The following is a 22,876-nucleotide window of genomic DNA, read 5'->3' as shown; positions in this document are numbered from 1 at the left end:
CTAGCAACGCTGAGACTTACAGGATGTGAAATAGCCTACCATACTAAATCGCGCTTCATGTTTTTTTTCTTTTTTTTACCATCGTGGAAATAGGCTATAAACGCGCATAACGTCGCGGTGACCATTACAGGACGTCCTCTCAAAGTCTCGTGGGCGTCTTTTAGACCTCCCGAACAGAGGTCCGCGGGACGTAAAGGGAACCCTACACAATGTCGAGGAGGTGACGTTTGCCAGGGGACCTTAAGGGGACGTCGCCAGGACTTTATTTTGTTTACTGGGTATTGTTCAAAACAGCACCAAACCTCGTCAGTAGCTGGCTCAGGGTCCCTACACATAAAACAAAGCACATAGTTAACGTAGTTAGCGAACCCAGAGTTTATTACAGAAGACTGTTAAGAACACTTACCAACTGTCCCCCTACCAGCTCCTCCAACCCCAGCACGAATAATAGATTAACCAAAAATGAAAGTACAGTGGGTTCTACCATGGGCGTAGATTTGCGTGGGGACTGAAGGACGTGTCCACACCAATGTCAAATTACGACTGAAATGTCCCCACCAATATTCAGGTTGAAATGGGGGGAAAAGCGCTCACATGCGCTACACAAAGAGTTAAATCATTTCTCACTTCAGTGCTGCGGTTCATCTCGTACAGATCTTGTAATATGCAGTAGCCTATAAGGGTAAATCGCGCTGATTTGAAGTTACCTATAACTAGATGTACCGCAGAGCGGTACAAAATATGACCGCCCAGTCCAGCACATTTTTTCCACAAAAAAAGTCACGCTGAAAGGCATATATGATTCTAACTGTCTCACTGAATTGCATTATGCACACTCAATTCTCACTGGTATCTTCTAGACAACAAGTACCAAAACATGATTAGTTCATAGATATCACATGTAAAATACATTTTATACAACGCCACCCCCATCTTGACTGTTCATAATTCTGAGAAATTCTTGAATTGTGTGCATGTGTGCGTGTACATGTTTATGGTTATGTGTGTGTGGGTGTGTGGGTGGGTGTGTGTGTGTGTGCGTGCATGTGCTTGTGTGTGTGCCTGTGTATGTGCCTGTGTGAGTGTCTACTGTGTGAGTATGTGTCATGATTACTGTGAATGTATGTGTGTGCGTGTGTATCTGTTTATGCAGATGTGTGCATATGGAATGGGTTAACATGACCCCTGGAGGCAAACATACGCCAAAAATTGGTTATCTAAGGCCCTACGGTTCTCAAGATATTCACAGAAAACTCTGTTGGTGTACGGTCACTAAATGTACACATAAATGAATGTATTGTATGGCCCCCCATGAACGAAAGTCCACAAAACTTGGCATGGTCAAAACTGCACGAAATTGAAAGTGTAGGACGATTATGACACCTTCCGAATCCATGTCAGCCAGAGATATTGTGATTAAAACACCTAATTTTTTTTCATTTTTAACTAGGTGGCGCTATACATGAAATAAGTGGTAATGGGATGGGTTGACATGGCCCCTTAAGACCAACATACAAAAAAAAGGTGGTCCTCCTAAACCCTACGGTTCTCGAGATATTCACAGAAAACTGTGTCTGCCCTACTCTCCTTTCGGGGGGTCCAGTCCAGCGGGGGGGCTACAGATCAAAACGTAAAACGATGGTTCCATGCTATCCATGTGGGGCCACATGCCCACCAAGTTTCGTGTACCCCGGTCTTTCAGTGTCCCGGGAATCCTTGACGGAAAATTGGCCATGCGAAAAAGAAAAAAAGAAAAATCTGACTAAACCTATAGCTGTTCCGGATTACTCTGGAACAGCTAACTATACACGAGAAGACATTACACCTTTGTGTTCGGTAAGGTCTGCTGTTTATTCGCTTCGCTGCGCGGCGGTCATAATAAACAGCAGACCTTACCGAACACAAAGGTGTAATGTCTTCTCGTGTATAGTTAGCTGTTCCAGAGTAATCCGGTTTTGAAATAAATTGTAGCAAAATTCAACATGGTCTTTCGGCATTTCTTAAAACTGAGCTGTGCTTACATCGCCTAGATATCTGTAAATATTAGAATCAGAGAATATACAGGCAGCTCACGGTTAAGAGTCTGTCAATGTAGCCTTAATGATTTCTTTTCACAAAATGCTAAGCATGCATTTTAAGTTTCTTAAAACTGAGCTATGCTTAAATGGGTCAATGCATGATTTCATAACAGACCAAATAAAAAAAATAAATGTTAAATGTTAAATATAGCCTACATATCTGTACATATTAAAATCAGATTATGTAGGCCAGTGGTTCTCAAATGGGGGTATGCGTACCCCTGGGGGTCCGTGAAGGCACTCCAGGGGGTTTGTGAGATTTTAAAATATACATATATTTAAAAAGTAGAATCCATGCAAAAATACTTTAAAAACAATTATTTAATAAATATTTCAGGAAAATATAAGTTCATAAAATGAATTTTATATTTCAGTAGGCTATTCAATTTCATTAAACCTAAAAACCCAGAGTCCCCCCCCCATACCAGGATGGTTCGACCCAACCTGTCACATGCCACCTGCCATCACCTGTCAATCACTGTCAAAACTCAAATGATGGAGTCGTGGTTGAAGCGTAGTGGTAATTCTTGTGAAAACACGGAGGGACAAGTGGCAATGAACCAAACCAGAGTCACCAAAGCCAAAGCCAAAGTGGCCAAACCAGAGCCGGCAAAATTCCGTCTGTATCTTGAAGAATATGTTTTATTGCTCTGTTGTAAGTCTTTTTTTCTCAACTAAAAATGCTTTGTGCTGGTTAGGGGGTACTTGGCTGAAAACATATTTCACAGGGGGCTACATCACTGAAAAAAGGTTGAGAACCACTGATGTAGGCTACACAGTATAGTTAGATCAAGTTGGACAGTAGCACATTTTAATCATGAATAGTTGGACAGTAGCACATTTTAATCATTTTATATATCTTTAGTGGCTGGTGAAAGAGTTGAGTGGAGGAGGGGGGAGTGTCAGTGGGTAGTGTCCCCACGAAAGCTCAGACCAAACCTACACCCTTGGGTTCTACATTCAATTGCCCGGCTTCATGCGTGAATCCCGTGTCTTTAATTTAATTTTCCCCAGTGAAGCTGCAATGACCCAAACAACCACCAGGTGGCACTTGTGAGCAGGGTGAGGAACGTCGGCTTTTGCAGCTTTGAATCTATGCGCGCCAGTATGCTACAGTATGGACCATATATTTACCCAACGTTTTTTCAGTTGTTTCCACATTATTACCCCCTGATTAGCTTTAATTTCAATGGCTGATAGGCCTTCAGTACGTCTCCTGCGACAGTCCCAACATTTAGCACTATAGGCTAATCAAAGACTCCAAAAGTGAATTAAATCCCGAAGCAAACTGAAAATCTTCTGCTTTTAATATAGCCTTCCAATATGCTGCTTCAAACGACACACAATAAAACTTGTTATTGTTTATGAAGATGTCTTTGTTATTTTATGTAAAGGCATCTGGCTGTTTTGTTTATGTTTGTTTTGCTTTCATTAATGTTTTAGCTCATGAGGTCACGACAGGGACATTGGAAGTATTTTCTGAGAGGGGGTGCGGATGATGTGAGCGGGAGTCCGGGGGTTTCTCCCTAGGAAAAAAGAAATACATTTTGACTGCTAAAAACGCCATTTTAACACAGTTTTAGGAGGGACAGAAATACCAACAGAGAAAGCAGTGCCCGTCCTCTGTCTGAACATTGCCTGACTACAATAGGCTATCACTTCACTGCTTGACACTACCCCACATGGAGAAATGTCACACGTTAACAATGGAGAGAACCTATTTATTGTGTTATTATTTATTGTGCGATTGGGTTAGCAAAACCATAGCGGTGAACGGAGATGCAGATGCACCCTGATTAATTTGTTTGTGCAACAGCCCGTTCTCCAGCGAGAGTGAAATAAATGTTTTAAAAGCTGTGTCATCACCATAGGCCATTTGCTACGATATTTACTGTACCTCACAACAAGTGACTTATGCCCATTCAACTTAGGCTATAGGCCTACAACAGTCTAATTTTGTGTTTCAATTCAAAGACTTGTCTATCTATCCCCTCGGGATCAATAAAGCAACACACTAGCAACACCCTAGCAACCTAATGATTTACCCTAGCAACAACCTAGCAACCACCACAATGTCAACCTAGCAACCACCATAGCAACCAACAGGATTACCCCAGCAACCAGCATAGCAAACACTTAAATTGGCATAACAACCATCATATGTACCTTAGCATCACTATTGTAACTATATCTGCATTATTTTTTTTTACTCTGTATGATATTTTACATCATATTTTATTGCAATTTCATGCACTAGTAATTCCTTGGAAATTGAATTTCTTATGTCATACGTCATTCCCGAGTCAGAAAATGTCAGAAATGTCAGAAATGCCAGAAATGCTTCTTAACAAAGTCTTTGAGCTAGAGTGTGTTGAATCAGTGCGAGTAATAGCAGAGCTAATGTGCCTGTGAGCCATATTATCAGAGCGATATAACGTCAGCGAGTATTTGCATTAGATTATCGTCTAATGGCATCAAAAAAGTTTACCCGAAATGAAGTGTTGGGTCTTCTATTCGCGGAGCCTGATTCTGAAGGGGAATATCTGCCTTCAGAAAATGACGGTGATTTGTTTAGTGACCAGGCTTCAGATGTGTCCCTGCCTTGCAATGGTGCAGCTGGACAAAGTGAGAGTTTAGCCCTACACCAAGCACAAACGTTGAATCCTTTGCCCAATGTCAGTGGTGGGAACAATGTTTCACAGGGTCGGAGTGTTCATCGGGAAGTTAGCAGGTGTGTTAGTGGTGTTGCGAACGAGGCTGGAGGTAATGTCCATGTAGCGCTAGCTTTGTCTTCTGAGTGTGTGCCTCTCCGCAATCGTGGCGACAGTAACGTGGTGGAGCCTTTGTCTAATGCCACTGGGTATCTTAGACGAGGTTGAAGTGCTCATAGGACAGTTAGGGGCAACGTAGAGGCCGGGTGGGGAGTCGCAATGAGAATAACAGTAGGCCTAGTCCGAGCTCTCCACTCGGTGCGCGCGCGAGGCAGATCTGGCCGTGCTGCTCGCAGCAGGAGCAGAGGCGGTGTGACACGGGGCAGGGGAGCCATTATGCATAGTCTATTGCAAGATGATGGGAATGCCGGCCCTGTATGGATAGGGATAGGGAGTCATTATCTCTACAGCAAAAGGCCTGCTACATAAATTCCTTTTTTTGTGAGCCATTTATTAGTAATGATTTACACTGTTGATTTACTATTTATTTCCCTGACCATTTAGTAGTGTACAATATTTGTTATTTTTTGTGTGTTCATGTCCTTGTGATGGGTGTGTCTGTCAGCTAAAAAAAACAACAAAAAAACATCCAACAAAAACAACAAAAAGAAAAATAATACTAACATTGTCTCTTGTCTTGTTTCCTCATCTCACTCCTGATCTGTGCCTTGCCGTGGCAAATGAGCTTTTGAACTAAACAGGTCTTGTCTACTTGTGTTTGTGTGTCATCTGAATAATATATATGTACCCCATACATGGAATCAGAGTGCCTACTGTATGTAGTAAATGGAAAATCTCTACAGCAAAAGGCCAGCCTACCGCTACATGCATTTGGTTTGTTTCTGCCATTTATTAGTAATGATTTACACAGTGTGTTTACTACTTACTATTTACCTGAGCATTCACTATTGTGCAATATAGCATACAGAAGGTGAAGGACATTTTTTGGGGAAAGAAGTGCTGCATTTTATCATTCAAACATGTGACTTTTCATGAAAATTCTATAATCCAAGATGGCCGCCACCATATGACATCATAATATGCAAATTAGATGGGGAAATTTAATCCCTACATAAACTGCCATTAAGCAATTATAATCCTATGCCAGGTTTTCAGGCCACCTGCAGCAACTCTCTGTCTCAGGCTTCATCCTTAACATTTCTCTAATTTGCAGAAAGTCTCTATCTCTTATCACTTAAGATATAGCCTTTTGAAATTAAGATGTCAAAATCGAACATTTCGAAAAAAAACTCTGGCGCCTAAAGGGTTAAACCACCACCTACCTAGCAACCAACATAGCAACCACCTCAAGTACCCTAGCAACAGCCTAGCAACAATGTCAAATACCCTAACAACCAATGCAAACCAAAGCAACCAATATAGCAACCAATGAGTTTAACCTAGCAACCAGCATTGCAACCACAACAACTAACCTAGCAACAGCCTAGCAACCACCTCAAGTACCATAGCAACAGCCTAGCAACCACTTCAAATACCCTAGTAACAGCATAGCAACCAAGATACAACATCCTAGTAACCACTTTTACGTTGACAGCCTATCAACCAACAAGATTACCCTAGCAACCAGCATAGCAACCACCACAACTAACCTAGCAAAACCCTAGCAACCATATGATTTTCCCTAGCAACAACCTAGCAACCACCAAAATGTCAACATAGCAACCACCTCAAGTATCCTAGCAACAGCATAGCAACCACCATAACTGAGTTTAGAGACTCCGCCAAAACCTGTTGGGGCGACCTACCACAGGAGCTGAGGATGACATAGTCTAATCTCTATCTCCCTAATCTTTGTCTACTTAAATCACTTCTGACGCATTAGGGCTGAAGAAATAGATCCCTTGAATATGAATATTTCCTACAGGTTCAAAGGCGTAGTGGAAGTACTACTAGTAAGTAGAGTTGAATCTATGGTATGTTGTTCTGAAGGGTTGTGTGTTCATTTTTGATACATTTTGGAAAATGGTTCATGTCTTTTGGGATCAAAATGACAGCAAACTTTTTTTTACTAGATAAGCTGTCTCCCTCTTCTCTCTCAGAAACAACCAGACATGGGAGGATCAAAATCTAAAGAGCTTCCACCTGCCCCCTCTCCATGTAAGTACACATTTCCTGTTACACTAAATCACCAACACCCCTCAGTGGATGGGCAGTAGCTTCACTACTTGTAGTGAAGCTACTAGCTTAACGGAATTTTCAATAGCTTGTTGGTAGCGTAGCTATTTTCTGAAGCAGGTTTTCAGTAGCTTAGCAGTTTTTTTGAACATGTAGTGCAGTAGCTTTTACAGGAGCTACATTTTCCAGAGAATTCATGCAGCTCACAGTAGAGCTTCCTTCTGGCAGCCCATAAATGCAAGTTCAGTTCTATTCAATAAGTCTGACAAACATGACTCGTTTGTCCAATGAAAGCTGAGAAGAGACAGGCATTGGTCCTTCATGACACTGCATTGTCTGGGAAATATTTAGGCTACTCTATTCGGTGTAAACCTGTAAGACAAACTAATTTTCCATGGCAGAGCTGAAGCAACAAATTGTGCTTTCAAAGACGTTGGTGGCAGTCTGGTTTTATTGTTATGTCTAGCAAAATTGTTTGCACTTGCACTGACTGGATAATTGTAATACTGTAGCACCAACATTTCAGGGGGCAGCCGTGGCAGTCTTGTAAATAGTGACCCTGCATGATCCCTAGTTGTTGCAAAATCATAGTCTGTGACTCAACAACTCTATCACTTGTCTTTAGATGTGAGAGGGTCTGAGACTGTAGTCTTTCAAAAATCTTTTCCAAATCTTTGCAAAGTCTTTCAGTGGGCAGAGGGCATAAAGCTGCAAAAGTGCCTAGAAGTTCGGCTATGAGCATGTTCTAAACTTTGCCTTTAAAATTACAATTACAAAGTAGCTTCTGATGTAGTAAACTACTTTTGCGTAATGTATGTAAATTAGCTTGCTACATTTTGTCTTGGGGAAGCTTTTGTGTAGTTAAGTTTCATATAATGTAGAGTAACTGGTAGCTTTGCTCACTTAGGGTGACCAGACGTCCTCTTTTTGAAACCTAAAAATGTGTCCGGGCGGAATTTCAAAGTCGTCCGGGATTTTGTTTATTCTAGCCTCAAACGTGTTTACAGCGAATTTGCATTGCTCTCTCTTTCATTCATGTTTCATTCATGGATAGCCTATGTCTTTCATTCACATACTAGTCACGCCCTCCCCCTATAGTTCGCTTTTCATTGAGTGGAAAGTGTAGGGTGTTGAGCCTGACCTACCGTCATTGGTCGATAGTAATCTCAAACATTTAATTGGTCAGTCAGTCACCTCAATAGCGCAAACGTCCTTGTTTAGTAAGTTCACTGACGAATTAAAACGTAAATTTCCATGTTTTTGTCTCGGTCGATATCAACATGAAGCTGAGTGCCTGACCTGCAAAGCAGGCACTTAGGCTACATGTCGGTCGTAAATAAAGGTGCCAACGACCGACCTACAGGTAGCCTACACAATATTCAGCAAAGCATCGAACGGCAGCGAGGGGTGAGAGCTCATCAGCTAAAGTGACAGAGTTTTTCGACCTTAACATTACGTCTCCAAAAACATTTTGATGGCACATCAACTCATAACCAGACTGTAAAAAATATAACATGACGCAACACTTCTGCCATTGTCTGAGCGGCCTTCTCTGGACGATTGCCGACCTAGCAACTTTCTAGCTTTGAGTAGGAAACTGCACTTTGGTTATCCCTTTAAACTGCCTTTAAGGGATAGCCTGCACACTGACAACAGCAGAATGTCAATAATCCTCTATCTAGGCTACTGTAGCCTATATGCAGGTGAATTAAATAAGTTGGCATAACATAAGGGATAGATGTAGGCCTATTTCTTTACAAAAAAAATATCTAATAATAATGGATTTAAAAGAGGTAGGCCTAATAATAGACCAGACATGATTGAATAGATATAAGAAAATGGACAACATATCCACATCAGTCCCAATCAACACAACTGTTTTCACAGGTCAGGATTATTAAGCTCTAAAACAGATTGTTCAAAATTATAGAGCTAGGCTACTGTAAAAGATTCAGTTTGTATTTTCAGAAACACCTTGGATCAAATTTAGAGATATGCAACATTAAAGATGGGTTGCCATCCAAATATATCTTGCGCGTATAGTCCCCCCCCCCCACTGAAGTGTCCTCTTTTTCACAAACCCAAATCTGGTCACCCTAGCTCACTACATGTTCTAAGTAGCTTGTCCATCACTGTCACCCATACTTTTAAGATATATTCCTTCAACATTGTGTAGGGTAGAACATTTACAATTGTAAATTTGTAACAGTATTTTGAAGACATAGTGTAGTTACAGAAACATACAACTACAACCCCAAATCAGAAAAAAAAAAAGTTGGGACATTGTGTAAAATGCAAATAAAAACAGAATGTGATCATTTAGATAACACTTTTTTTTAAAGTATTGCTGGTATGAAATTCAAAATGAACATATATTTTCCATGAAATAGTCAAATTTGTCATTTATCATTATGTCGTCTGTGTCCTTTTAGTAACTAAATATGAGTTTATGCGATTTGCAGATTATTACATTCTGTTTTTATTTGCATTTTACACAAAGTCCCAACTTTTTCTGATTTGAGGTTGTATATATGTATGATTGTATGTATTATTATTATTATTATTATTATTACTATAATGTGAATTGACTACAAGATATATTAAGGGAAAAGAGTGTGAAATTCAAGCATCACGAAAAATAAGCAGCTACAGTATTTTAATGAAAAAGTCTGTTTAGGGGCACTGCGGTGTCATCAGGTTGTTGGTGTTCTGTAATTCATTATATACTGTAGTTACTTCATTAATCAGTATAATCATTTGTTTCACAGTGCTGCAAGAGAATCACTGTAAGACACTGGACTGGGGGTGAGTTTACTTTCAACTAACTAACAGAAATACAAATTAAAAACCTTCAGCAAGAACACAACTTACACAACAAAATCAGTTTGACTACTTTTTTTCCCGATTAGAATTATTTTATTTTATTTTACGTTTAAATGGCATATTGGATGATACATCAGACAACAGATATGCATATTCAATTAATTCAAAGTTTTTATTTAATGCAATGTAACCATTGACAATCACTTGCAGTTACAGTAGATCTTTGCTTGCAGTTAGACACTTACTTGAATGGTGTTATGTAGCACAGAAGCCCCTTTACTACACATGATTTTTTCATCCAATTTGAAAAATGGCTGCATGAATTTCAGAGGTATGAAACAAACTTTTCTTCAACAATCTCTGTAGTTTCAAATGATACTGAGTGTTAAGTCTCACCCCTTCCAGTTGACCTAAGTTTAGGGAAAAAATGTGAACAGTTGTCAATGGCGAGAGACAAATTATTTTCTGGTCCTGATCGACCATAAATTATGTTTGTTAATTTAAGACTACATTTTCATGTAAAGAAAGTTGCAGTTTGTTTCATAAATATTGAGTTATACAGTTATTACAGCACTGTGAAATAAAGACTCATAATTGCACTAATACAAACTAAGCTACTACAAACCCATCGTTCCAGTAAGTGATGTCATGTACAAGCATACGAGCAAACAGGTCTTACTTTGGTTTCCTGACTGATGAAAACACCAAGTGCCCTATCTTGCAACCGTCGCAATATATCCTTAGGTATTTATTCAGTCATTCAAACATTATTGGGGTAAGTGTTGCATTTTTCAGGCTACAATTGTAACCCCTTGGCTTGTCTGTCTATAGTGAGGTAGAACTATTTTGCCGTTGACTATGAGACCACAATGAAGTTAGTTTTACTTTGCTTATGAGTTCAAATAATAGATGAGTGTAGAATGCATGTAGGCTATACTCAGCAGGCTTGTGCACAATTCTAGAATGGAATTGAAACTGGCTCTTAAATTCCAATTCAATTCTTGAATTTCACTTGCATTTCAATTGAGGTAGCAAACAGGAAGCAGAATTGCAATTTGAATTGTGCACAACCCTGTAACACAGGTTTTAGTATTGCAAGAACTAGTGGAATTGTGCAACTAGATTTCTTCAGATGCCTGTCAAAACCATCAGTTGACTGTCAAAATACCTGTTTGATGTTGCGCTGCTCACTCTTAAAGGGAATGACAGATGTCATTATCATTGGTTTAAATGAGAATTTAATTTAACCCTATTGTTTCACATCCATTGGTCATGAATATTGTTTGAAATGAGAGATGTAGTCCACTGAGCTGATTGTGAAATTCAATTCAAACGGGACCATAACAAACTATTCTCTTTCCTTTGAATACTGTTCATATTTGTTTTCCAAAGTTAGGTTCAATGCACCAAAAGCAGAATGGCAGGGCTTATAGACAGGGCAAAACCTACAACGATCTGATTAAGGTCACTACCAAGCTTTTCTTCGATAGTACTTTTTCGCGTAGAATCCATTTGTGCTTGGGACATTTTTGTATTTAGTTAACACATTGAGTGCAATAGGTAACACATTGAGTGCCAAAAATGCAATATTGCGTTTTTAGCTTTTTTTTATATTACTCATGAAAACGCACAATCTGGACATTTTATCTGGACATTTAATCTTTTTAAACTTTAAACATTTAAACTCATCAAAGACACTATGGGCTGTATTTTGGGTCACTAGCGCATGGCGTAATATTCGTTATTCACCCGCGGAAAGTTGAATTCGTTATTTTGCACATTTATTTTTTAAGCATTGCGCCCAGGGGTGTGGCAATTAACAACCTAGGGAGGGACCGGGCGCGTTGTCTAAAAATCGCTATCATACACCACCTAAACCTGGTCAGAAGTCAATGGCGAGTTGTTCATATGCTATTTTAAGAGCGCATGTCAACAGTCATATTGGCAGGTGCACGCACCATCCTTCTATCATTCATGAACGCACACCAGCGCACGTCCATGCAAAGCATTACAAATTGCACGATTACAATGGGAAACATAATTAGAATAAAGATATTACAAAATACTGTACATCTCATGATGATTAGTTATTCACCATCATTTGCAAATTGGTAATGACGGTTAAAAGTGATTAGGGGAGAGGCGAGAGACACGTATGGAGCACAGCTGAAGACGCAGTGTCACGAGATATAAGCAACTCCTCTGCAGGATAAATGTTGTTTTATTCAGTCATTTGAGCAACATTAGGGTAAGTGTTGCTTTTTCCAGCCTATGTTTTCGATGGTAACCCATTGTCAGTCAATAGTGAAAGTAACTGCATATAACTGTCTTGTCGTTGACTGACTCCTTGGTGAAGTTAGTTTCACTTTGCCAATGAGTTCAAATAATAGACGAGTGCAAATGCGTGAAGGCTATGCTAGGTTTTAGTAAAGCATGGTTTAAGAATGACTATTCCATACGGTCTTGCAAGCAGCCTCCTTCAAATGCGCCGTTGAATGCCAAAATACCGATGCATTTATTTGACATATCGCGCGTTGCGCCGTTAAAGGGAATGACAGATGTCATTCTCATTGGTTTAAAATGATGTTACGCCCCAAACACACCCATATGACTGATTAAAAGACCTAGGAACACCTTGTTACGCCATGCGCTCCACTTTTGATAACGAAACCCCTCCCAATGTGAACTGGACATCCTACTAAATTTGAATAGACTTTTGACGAGTGACGATGCACTTTAGAATGTCATGATAGGGCCCTATATCTCCATTTCTAGAAAGAAAAAAAAACAGCAATTTTGCTGAAAACTAGCCACTGGTTAGCTTGGTATTTCTCAGGAACAGAAGCATGTAGAAATAAACAGCTTGTTACCACTGAGAGCTTAAAGTCTCACCTTTCAAACGAGCCTTAGTATGTGTCCATAGCTATAACATAGAATATGCTGTGGCTCTACAAAATCGTCAACAATGATCTAGATTGCTGGCACTCTTGGCCAAAGCTTCCGAATACAGCACGGCATTCAAAGTGTTAATGAGATAATTTGTATATACTGTATATCAAAGACATGTATTGACAATTTGACTCTAGGTAGACAGAGTCATGTTTTCTGGCCTCAACATATTTAAATTCAATTATTTTATCAGATAAGTCTAGATATGAATTCTGTGCATTATTTTGTGAATGTTCATGCATATACATGCAAACCTATCAACTAATTAAAGATAGATTTATGAATTGTGAATTTATGGGAATTCCATCTCTATTAGTTTAAGAAATCCCATTAGTGACCTTAATCAGATCGTTGTAGGTTTTGCCCTGTCTATTAAGCACTCAGCGTGTATTCATGCACATCATGTTCAGCAAAAGGGACTACAACAATCTCTGTAGTTTCACATGACATTGCTATTATTCAGTGTGTGTTCATCCACACTATTCATGCACATCAATGTATAAATGCACAGAACAAAGGATGAGATGAAAGAACATTTGAGGAGATTTCAAATCAGCATCCCAGATGTTAAGAATCTCCGTATCCTGGTCTATGGTCCAATCGGAGCAGGGAAGTCCAGCTTCATCAACTCCATAGACAGCATCTTCCAGGGGCGCCTGACCACTGGAGCCCTAGCTGACACACTAGCCGGCCACAGCTTCACAAAAATGGTAAGTGTTTATGGTATCTTATTTAATGTGACAGGTTCAAAAAAATAAATGGAAAAGCTATAAATGGGAGGTAACTGGGAAAGACTCACTACAAAAGGTTTGCTGCTGTTTCCGAAGCTGATAATGATGTTGATGAAGATAATTTGCAAGCCCCCCTCCCGTCAGCCAGAGTAGGCTATAGCACAACCAGACCCTTACAAAAAAAAAATAGTAACTGCATTACTTCAGGTGTCAAACTGCAGATTTCTGAGTATCCAAACCGCAGTTTTGGAGAAAATATTTGCAGTTTTTATGCAGGGAATGCAGTAATTTAGACACAAAAACTGCATTGTACTGCATAGTACTGTACTTTACTACAGAAATGCAGTATTTTGGACATGAAAATACTGTACTGCACTGTAGCCTACCTTAGTATAACTGAACTGTATTTGAAAAAACAGCAGTTATTTTTTGCAAGGGAATATGTACAGCAAGCATCAAAAGCAAACAGCCCAGACCCTAAATCTGGGCATTTATAGCTGTGAAGGTGATTCACACACAATTATTTTTCTTTCTCCTAGTCCTTTATGGGGGGGAAACTTTGGTAAAAAATTAAAGAGTACAATTCATTAAAACTGTATAGGCCTACCCGGACTGATACCTCCCCAATAAATATAACCACCCTCACTCAGCAAACACCATGCCCCCCCCCCCCCCCCCCCCCAACCCACAACACTGCAAATAAGTTACTGCACGACACCAAATGAACAGGAGCATTCCCCACTACATGCTAAACATCTCCACACTCAGCACGCAAAACATGACACACAGCACACCACATAGGACCGGCTCCTACTAGAGTGGTCAAAACCAATAGAGGAGAAGGGAAATGTTTGCTTAGTTCTAATGGCTATACTTGCAGATCGGGCAATCCCGTCACAGGCTTTAATACTAAAATTAAGTAGAAAAGAGCTTTCATTCCCATACACACACACACGCACACACACACACACACACAAAAATTGTCTGTATAAAAATAGACTTCCCCCTTCTGATGACAAGACCCCCCTGTAGGGTCTGGCTTGGTAAGTCCCGCCAAGGGAACGTTCCGCTGAGCAGCCCGGAACGAGCAGACGTCCAGCAGAGTCTCTTGAAAGTAGCCGATAGCAAGCGGAGCGCCACAGTCTTTGGCCCAGGAAGTAGCAGATAGCAAGCGGAGCGAAATAGTCCTTGGCAGAGGAAGTAGCAGATAGCGAGCGGGGCAACAGTCTTTGGCCGGGGAAGTAGGCCTAGCAGATAACAAGCGGAGCAAAATAGTCCTTATAGCAGTAGCAGATAACAAGCGGAGCAAAATAGTCCTTGTAGCAGTAGCAGATAACAAGCGGAGCAAAATAGTCCTTGTAGCAGTAGCAGATAACAAGCGGAGCAAAATAGTCCTTGTAGCAGTAGCAGATAACAAACAGAGCAAAATAGTCCTTATAGCAGTAGCAGATAACAAACGGAGCAAAATAGTCCTTGTAGCAGTAGCAGATAACAAGCGGAGCAAAATAGTCCTTATAGCAGTAGCAGATAACAAGCGGAGCAAAATAGTCCTTATAGCAGTAGCAGATAACAAGCGGAGCAAAATAGTCCTTATAGCAGTAGCAGATAACAAACGGAGCAACAGTCTTTGGCGGAAGAGGTAGCACATAACAACCGGAGCAAAGGCCCAGTCTTTGGCTGAGGAAGTAGCAGATAGCCGCGGAGCAAAGGCCCAGTCTTTGGCGGCGGAGACCAGAACCCATATGACCGTAGGGCACTTACTAAATCCCACGTCCCCTTGCTTCACTGCCGGTGACACTAAAAGCCACGAACAGCACCCACCCCGCGTGCCACCGTCCACATGTCTTCCACCCCTTCTTGTCCCCTCGCTCACAGGTGAGTGCAATTACATCCAGCACATGTCAATCAAACAGTCAATCATTCCACAGCAGTCAATCATTCAATAATCCAATAATCCCCTCGGGTCAGTTTCACCACAATAGTATTAAGAATAAGTGTATGTTCAGGATGAAAAGCAGTAGAATATGGCTATATACAGTATAAGTGTAATTACAGTATGTACATTTGTAAATGGTAAAGACCTTATCTGACACAAGATTCCACACAACTTCTTGTTCAGACCATGGTCATCTCTAAACTGGACTATTGTAATTCACTATTAGCTGGCTTACCCGCTTGTGTAACAAGATCATTACAGCTGATTCAAAATGCTGGAGCACGCCTGGTCTTCAATCAGCCAAAGAGGACACATGTAACTCCTCTCCTAGTTACTCTCCATTGGCTCCCTATAGTAGCCAGAATTAAATTTAAATCTCTCACTTTGGCCTATAGGACACTAACTAGATCTGCTCCTAGTTATTTTAATTCAATAATCAAGCCTTACATCCCCAACCGCCCACTGCGGTCTTCTGGTGAGCGTATGTTGTGTCGACCAGTCATGAAAACTGGGTCTAATTCCAGACTCTTTTCTTCAGTGGTTCCATGTTGGTGGAATGAACTGCCCAGTGCTCTCCGTTCCTGTGGTAGTTTTGGGTCGTTTAAGAGGGGTCTAAAGACATTCCTATTCAACATATACTTAGTTGTTTAAGCGCTTATGTGTTATGGTTTATATAATGTTGTTTTATTTTAATTGGGCTGTTAATTAATTTGACACTATTGTTTATTATTGATATTCTCCTTAATGTAGTCTTAGCATGTCATTGTTTTATATTATTGATTGAATTGACATTATTGTTTTTTATTATTGCCTTTCCCCTTTTTTACATTGCTTTTTTATTAGGCTATTGATTGAATTGATATTATTGTGTACTACAACTATTCTCCTTACTATATTTGACCTACATTTTAATCTGTTCCCTGTTCAACCTTAAATATTATTATGTTGTTTTGTATTTATGTGTCGCTTTGGACAAAGGCGTCTGCTAAATCCATAACCATAACCATAACCATAACCATAAATGAATAGACACTATGGGTGGGAAAGGGTAGTGCAGTTGTGGGGGCTGGGGGGATGTCCACCTCCTTGTTGTCCCTGTCAAGGTTGCCATGGTTGTGGACATCTCAACAGGCACAGGCAAGGAGGCATCAGGCAGGGGCGGGGGGGTGATGGGGACTAGTTCGTTGGATGTCACCAGGACGCAGAGCTAGAGTTCAGTAGGGTGACAGCCGCAGGAAAGAAGCTTCCTCTAAACCTGCTGGCTCGGGTGCGGAGAGACCTGTGACGCCTCTCGGAGGGGAGTGGGGTGAACAGTCTGTGATGATGCTGTGTGCCTTACGCAAGCATCGTTTACCCTCGATGGAGGGGAGTGACGAACCGGGGATGCGTTGGGCAGTTTTCACCACCCTCTGCAGTGCTTTCCGGTCATGGGTAGAGCAGTTGCCATACCAAACTGTGACACAGTTGGTGAGGATGCTCTCGATGGTGCAGCGGTAGAAGTTCACCAGGATCTGAGGGGACAGATGTACCTTCTTTAGTCTCCTCAGAAAGAAGAGACGCTGGTGAGCCTTTTTGATCAGGGTAGAGGTGTTTAGGGTCCAAGCGAGGTCCTCAGAGATGTGGACACCCAGAAACTTGAAGCTGGTGACACGCTCCACCTCAGTCCCGTTGATGAGAATGAGTGTGTGTGCGCCCGCTTTAGACTTCCTGAAGGAGCGCTTTGGTCTTCTTGGTGTTGAGAGCCAGGTTGTTATCATTGCACCATGATGTAAGGTGCTGGACCTCCTCCCTGTAGGCTGTCTCATCATTGTTGCTGATGAGACCAATCAGCGTAGTGTCGTCTGCAAACTTGACAATAATGTTAGAGCCATGTACAGGTATGCAGGGTGAAGGTGCAGGGTGTCTAGGGACTAGAGGAGAGGGCTCAGCACACATCCCTGTGGTATGCCAGTGTTCTGGGTGATGGTTGAGGAGGTGTGATAATCTAACCTAACAGACTGAGGTATGTTGGTTAGGAAGTCCAGAATCCAGTTACAAAGAGAGGTATTGATGCCCGCTTCACTGAGTTTGGTGACCAGTTTGGAGGGGATAATGGTATAAGTATAAGTATAAGTATTTTGATCCCGTGAGGGAAATTTGGTCTCCGCATTTATCCCAAATCCGAGAATTAGTGAAACACACTCAGCACACAGTGAACACACAGTGAGGTGAAGCTCACACTAATCCCGGCGCAGTGAGCTGCCTGCAACAACAGCGGCATTCAGGGAGCAGTGAGGGGTTAGGTGCCTTGCTCAAGGGCACTTCAGCTGTGCCTACTGGTCGGGGTTCGAACTGGCAACCCTCCGGTTACAAGTCCGAAGCGCTAACCAGTAGGCCACGGCTGCCCTAGGGCTGGTGTTGAATGCTGAACTAAAGTTAATGAACAGCATTCTCACATAGGTGTTGCTATTGTCAAGGTGGGACAGGGCAGAGTGAAGTGTCGTAGAGATGGCATCCTCTGTGCTCCTGTTCTGACGGTAGGCGAATTGGAAGGGGTCCAGTGAGGGGTTAGCAGGTCTTGAGGTGGGCCAGGACCGGCCTCTCAAAGCACTTCATGATGATGGGGGTGAGTGCAACTGGACGGAAGTCATTAAGGCCGGTTGCAGTGGAGTGTTTTGGCAGGTGGTTTTAAAGCACGCGGGGACAGCCGCCTGGGCTAGTGACAGATTAAATATGTCAGTCCAAACCTCAGTCAGCTGCACAGTACAGGCCCTTAGTACGCGTCCGGGGATACCATCAGGACCAGCAGCCTTACGTGCATTAGTCCTGCTCAGTGCCGCACACACATTGGTGATGGAGAGAGTGAGGGCCTGGTGATCTGCAGAGACCACTGCCTTGATGGCCACCTCTTTATTGTCCCTATCTAAGCGGCCATAGAAGGGTTTCCCACTCTACGCATACTCTACCCATTAACTGAATTTTATCAATCTTGAACTCTTGAATCCGAACTGCAATGTTCCAAACAGAGTGACTGTAGGATGCAACGCCTAATCTCACTGCCTTCAGCGTAACTGCTAAGTGCGCCTTTTAATGTTAAACACATGAAAAATATTAAGCTGCTGAGCACTACGCTTGAATGGTGGAACTGACTGTAACATTGCATTTTTAAGCGCCAGAACTGCTGATCATGTTGTGACAAAGTTTACACCAATGATCATCTTCTATTGTATCCTTATGTTGAGATAAGATGAGATGTTGAGACATTCTGTTTGCCTTAAACATAGGCATCATCTTTTGTGCGTCAGGCATGCTTCAGACAGTAGCTATTTTTATTGTTGTACTATTGAATGATTTCATGAATAAAGCATTGACAAATTGTATGCCCAGTGCGTACAGATTATGGCTGGCTACAGCGTTAAACTCTGGGGGCATGTTTGTGAACCACAATGTTCATGCCCCCAAAGTGTAGCACTGTAGCTGCATGGCTGCCTTTGCTACTCGGTGTCCTCCAAAAAATGGAAATCTATGTGAAAAATCACCAGATTTTCCTTTAATGTTTCCTGTGCCATGTAGCTTGAATGTTAATACTCTTACAAGCCGTACACTTCTGAAATGGTTTATTTAAATTATATTGTTAATTGCATTTATATTGTTAATTGCAGTATTTGTGTAAGTTAACAGTGAATTAATATGATTAATTTTCAGTATAAAACCCACAAAATTAAAGATGGACAATACGGAGTCTACTTAAATTTTGTCATCAGTGATGTCATGGGTCTGGAAAGAGGCGATTCCGAAGGGGTGCAAACAGATGACATTAAGAACATCTTGGCTGGTCGCATCAAAGAAGGTTATGTGGTAAAACAGACACACACACACACACACACACACACACCCACAGTAGCTACTACGGGTAATGTCTGCACTCAATTAATGTCTCCCATAAAGCCCCTTTCTTAAGCATTTCTTTCTTATTTAGGCTAACCAGACATGTTAAACATGGGAAGCTAACAGGATACCACTCTCTTTTCCCCCTTTCTCTCGCTTCTCTGATAGTTCAACCCTGCAAACCCATGTTTGGAAAAAGAATACAACAAAGATCCCAGTCTGAGTGACAAGATTCACTGTCTGGTCAGCGTCATTCCAGCAGACACCCTCCTCTGGTGTGCTGACAGCAGTAAAATTTCAGACCATGCCATGCGGGAAACAGACAAAGCCTTCATCAAAAAGATCAAAGATGTCAGAGCCCATGCCAGCATGATGGGCAAGTGTTACAGCTTCATAAAACCAAACACATCAATTTAATTTCAGACAGGAAACTCTAAATCAGTTTAAAAGTTTAATTGACATAGATTTGCTTAAGATGTTGCTGTTACACTTGTGCTGGAAACAGTGCTGGAGACGCATCTCATTCACGTTACTTTGGCTTACATCATATTTTCATTGTCATTTCATTTTCATTTCATGTTTTCAAAGTGTGTTGTGGTTTGCCTCTGCTTGCCTCCGTCAAAAAGTTGTAAAAGGTTTTTCTGCATCAACAGAGAGCAAACACAGACACCAGCCAATCAAATTATGGTTATACTTTAAGACACACAACATCGGAAAAACCCATCTGCATGCAGGAATGGAGGTATCACGACCAGCCCCCCCCCCCAAAAAAAATAAAAAAACTTTAGCCTACTTAATGTCTAGTCAGTACACCAAATTAAGAAGGCCTATAGATAGAAATTGTGAAAATATGTACATTTTGGTAGTTTGTTTTATATATATATATATGTATATAAACATTGCAATGCTGAATCATCCTTATTTTGGACATACACTTCATGTTTGGTCAAAGTCAAAGTCAAAGTCTGCTTTATTGTCAATTTTTTCACATGTCAAGACATACAAAGAGATCGAAATTGCGTTTCCTACTATCCCACGGTGGAGACAAGACATATTTTACCAATTAGGTCCACAGACAAACATAACATTCAAGTAAACAATATAAAAAGTAAAAATAAGAAGGCACATACAATGAAGAAATAAGAGCAGCAAAATTTGGTAGAAATTGTGCAATTGTGCATACAGTAGACAGTCAATATAATAGTGCAAAAGTCAGGCCAATAAATGGCTGAGGTAGTTTTGTTTGACCTAAGTATGCAAGTGGCATAGTGGTGCAAGTTATGCAAGAGCAGCAGAGGTGTGTTCAGAAGTGTTCAGGACAACAGGACAACAACAACAAGTTGCAAGTGTGCAAGTGTACAAGTGTGCAAGTGTGCAAGTGTACTGTGTCTCTGTGGAAATGGGAAAAAGCATGAGTTTGACTTCGCTATGGACTTTAGGCTACAGGAAGCAACAGAGGGAAACAAGTAGGCTGACAGCTAGGCTACAAACACAGGATTTATACTGTTCCTTCACAATTATTCCGCTGAACACGCACAGTGGTGTCATGTAAGGACCCTGTTCATGTTGTACAGCACTTGTCAGGACATTTTGTTAGAAGGCACAAAGGTACAGTTTTGAACATGCCACATAGCACAGCTTATACTTTAGCTAGCTTTAGCGCTAGCCGGATAACTCACGTCTGACAGCACAGTTTTTAATGTTTTTTCTGACCGACAGTATTTCATGAACATGTTCAACTCCATGTTAAAATTGGCCAGATTTCCCCTTTAACTTCCTAAAGTTATAATAGTTCCAAGCATTTACCATATTATGTGTGGTGTCCCACTGGCGGGACGGTTACCCCCCTCGCCCACAACCCCCCAACATTCTAAATCATTATACATCAGTTTGTTATGTAGCATAGTCATATTATACATCATTTAAAAGGTTGGACTCTTGGGAATCAATACATGACAATTTTCATGTAAAATATGTGTAGTGCTTTACATTGTCAAATTAATCTAACAATGTCTCAATTAAATTTAATCAAAAATGCCCTCCTCCACCTTTGGTGCTTCCCTAACTTCTAGCTGCAGTGTATATCCTTAGCAATATGCTAGATATAGCATATTGGGACTTAATATTCACAGGAATCCATAGAAATTGAATAATCAAGTTATTTTATCCAATATTAGTTGTGCAGATGTATGGTCCATCTTATACACACCAATTGAATTGAAATAGCAAATGCAAAGATTTATATTTTTGTGTATATTCCATATTTAGTGTAGGCATTCCATATCAGAACCCCTGAAGTAGAAAAGTTCAAATGTAAACATAACACTTCAAAGTGTTTCCTTTCGTTTGAGACCAAGATTATGCTTCTAGACAAAGGGGTTCATAGGCGGTAAGCATTTGATTGTCAGTATATATTTTGGATAACAAAAAGTCCTATGGGGAGCATACCTTGGCAAATTATGGTCTAAAGTTAATTTCTATTTCATAACATGGTCTATTTCATTCTATATTGATCTACTTTTGAACACAGCATCACAAGACCTGGTGCTAGGGCTCAGTTGTGTTTCTAACTCATATAAAGTGGCCTAGAGGGTTGTCATTTTTTTATGTTCAGAGCCTTCTTTCCTTACCATTAACTGATTGGTTGATGCTTGTATTGTTATCTGTGCAACAACAGTTAAACATGGCCTTTAAACAAATGCTGTGTTTTGGAGCTAGTGCTCATTGGTTACTTGATCATCTTTTGGGCCCCCACTGTCGACTTCAAGGCAGCACTGTTGCCATCGAGTTCAAGGCACCAGACCCTAACATTAACCCTAACTATAACCCTTGACCTACCCAAGAGCCTTCCAGGCAGCGCTGATTTGAAGTCGACTATGGGGGCCGAAAAAGACCATAGATGTGATTGCTTCTTGCTTAAACCAATTCACTGTGTCACTGAGTTTCCTGACTGAATTGCTAATTTCTTTAAACTCAGAGGAAACACACATTCCTGTTTGGGACAATCACCCAAAATATGAAAATTCCCCCTGATTTGAAGTTGGTGATTCTTTTCCTTTTTTAAAAAAGTTATTTATTCTGTTTCAGGCATCCCTCAGGTTGTCATCCTGTCCAAAGTAGATGAGGCATGCCCTGAGGTAAATGAGGACATCAAAATGATCTACAATAGCAGAAAGATCTATGAGAGGGTGTGTATATCTCTTACATTCATCCTCCCTTTATTTAGATAATTGATCTTAGACAAATCCAAAAGAAATCTTAATGATAAATAAACATTTCTAAATAAATAAATGTATACCACAATTTTTGGCAGTCCTTTTTCATGACCACCGCTAGCATAGCTAGTGTAGCAGTCATATAGGTATTGTCCGTTTTTTTTTTCTTCCGTCAACTTCCTGAATTTTTGGTCAACGATACACCGAAAAAACGGGGCATATGAAATTTGGTATACAAGGAATTTGGTGTCTGTATTTATCCCATATGTGAAGTAGTGATACACGGAGCACACAGTGAACACACAGTGAACACACAGTGAACTTACAGTGAGGTGAAGCACACACTAACCCGGAGCAGTGAGCTGCCTTGCTACAGTGGGTACCAGTTAAGTTTGGAATGGTTCCTTTATGAATCACTCACCCCATTTTC

At 40.9% G+C, this 22,876-nt stretch overlaps 1 protein-coding gene across 1 annotated transcript in view; it reads left to right on the top strand.

The window, feature by feature from the left end:
• The first annotated feature begins 6,642 nt into the window (after positions 1-6,642).
• LOC143136988 (interferon-induced protein 44-like) overlaps positions 6,643-22,876 on the top strand; it is a 28,142-nt gene continuing 11,908 nt past the window's right edge. Inside the window, exons 1-7 of the mRNA XM_076297551.1 lie at positions 6,643-6,702; positions 6,850-6,907; positions 9,694-9,730; positions 13,209-13,407; positions 19,049-19,201; positions 19,400-19,607; positions 22,319-22,419. Of these exons, the coding sequence (XP_076153666.1) occupies positions 6,658-6,702; positions 6,850-6,907; positions 9,694-9,730; positions 13,209-13,407; positions 19,049-19,201; positions 19,400-19,607; positions 22,319-22,419 (801 nt within the window). The 5' untranslated portion in view covers positions 6,643-6,657. The remainder of the gene's footprint in view (positions 6,703-6,849; positions 6,908-9,693; positions 9,731-13,208; positions 13,408-19,048; positions 19,202-19,399; positions 19,608-22,318; positions 22,420-22,876) is intronic.

The sequence above is a fragment of the Alosa pseudoharengus genome, unplaced genomic scaffold (assembly GCF_046254945.1).
Source record: "Alosa pseudoharengus isolate Yale_2024_CS ecotype anadromous, Long Island Sound unplaced genomic scaffold, YU_APseudo_1.1 YU_APseudo_1.1_scf_1, whole genome shotgun sequence".
In the NCBI taxonomy this organism is placed as follows: Eukaryota; Metazoa; Chordata; class Actinopteri; order Clupeiformes; family Clupeidae; genus Alosa; species Alosa pseudoharengus.
Note: the sequence above shows the minus strand (reverse complement) of the source record. Positions and strands in the feature narration are given on the sequence as shown.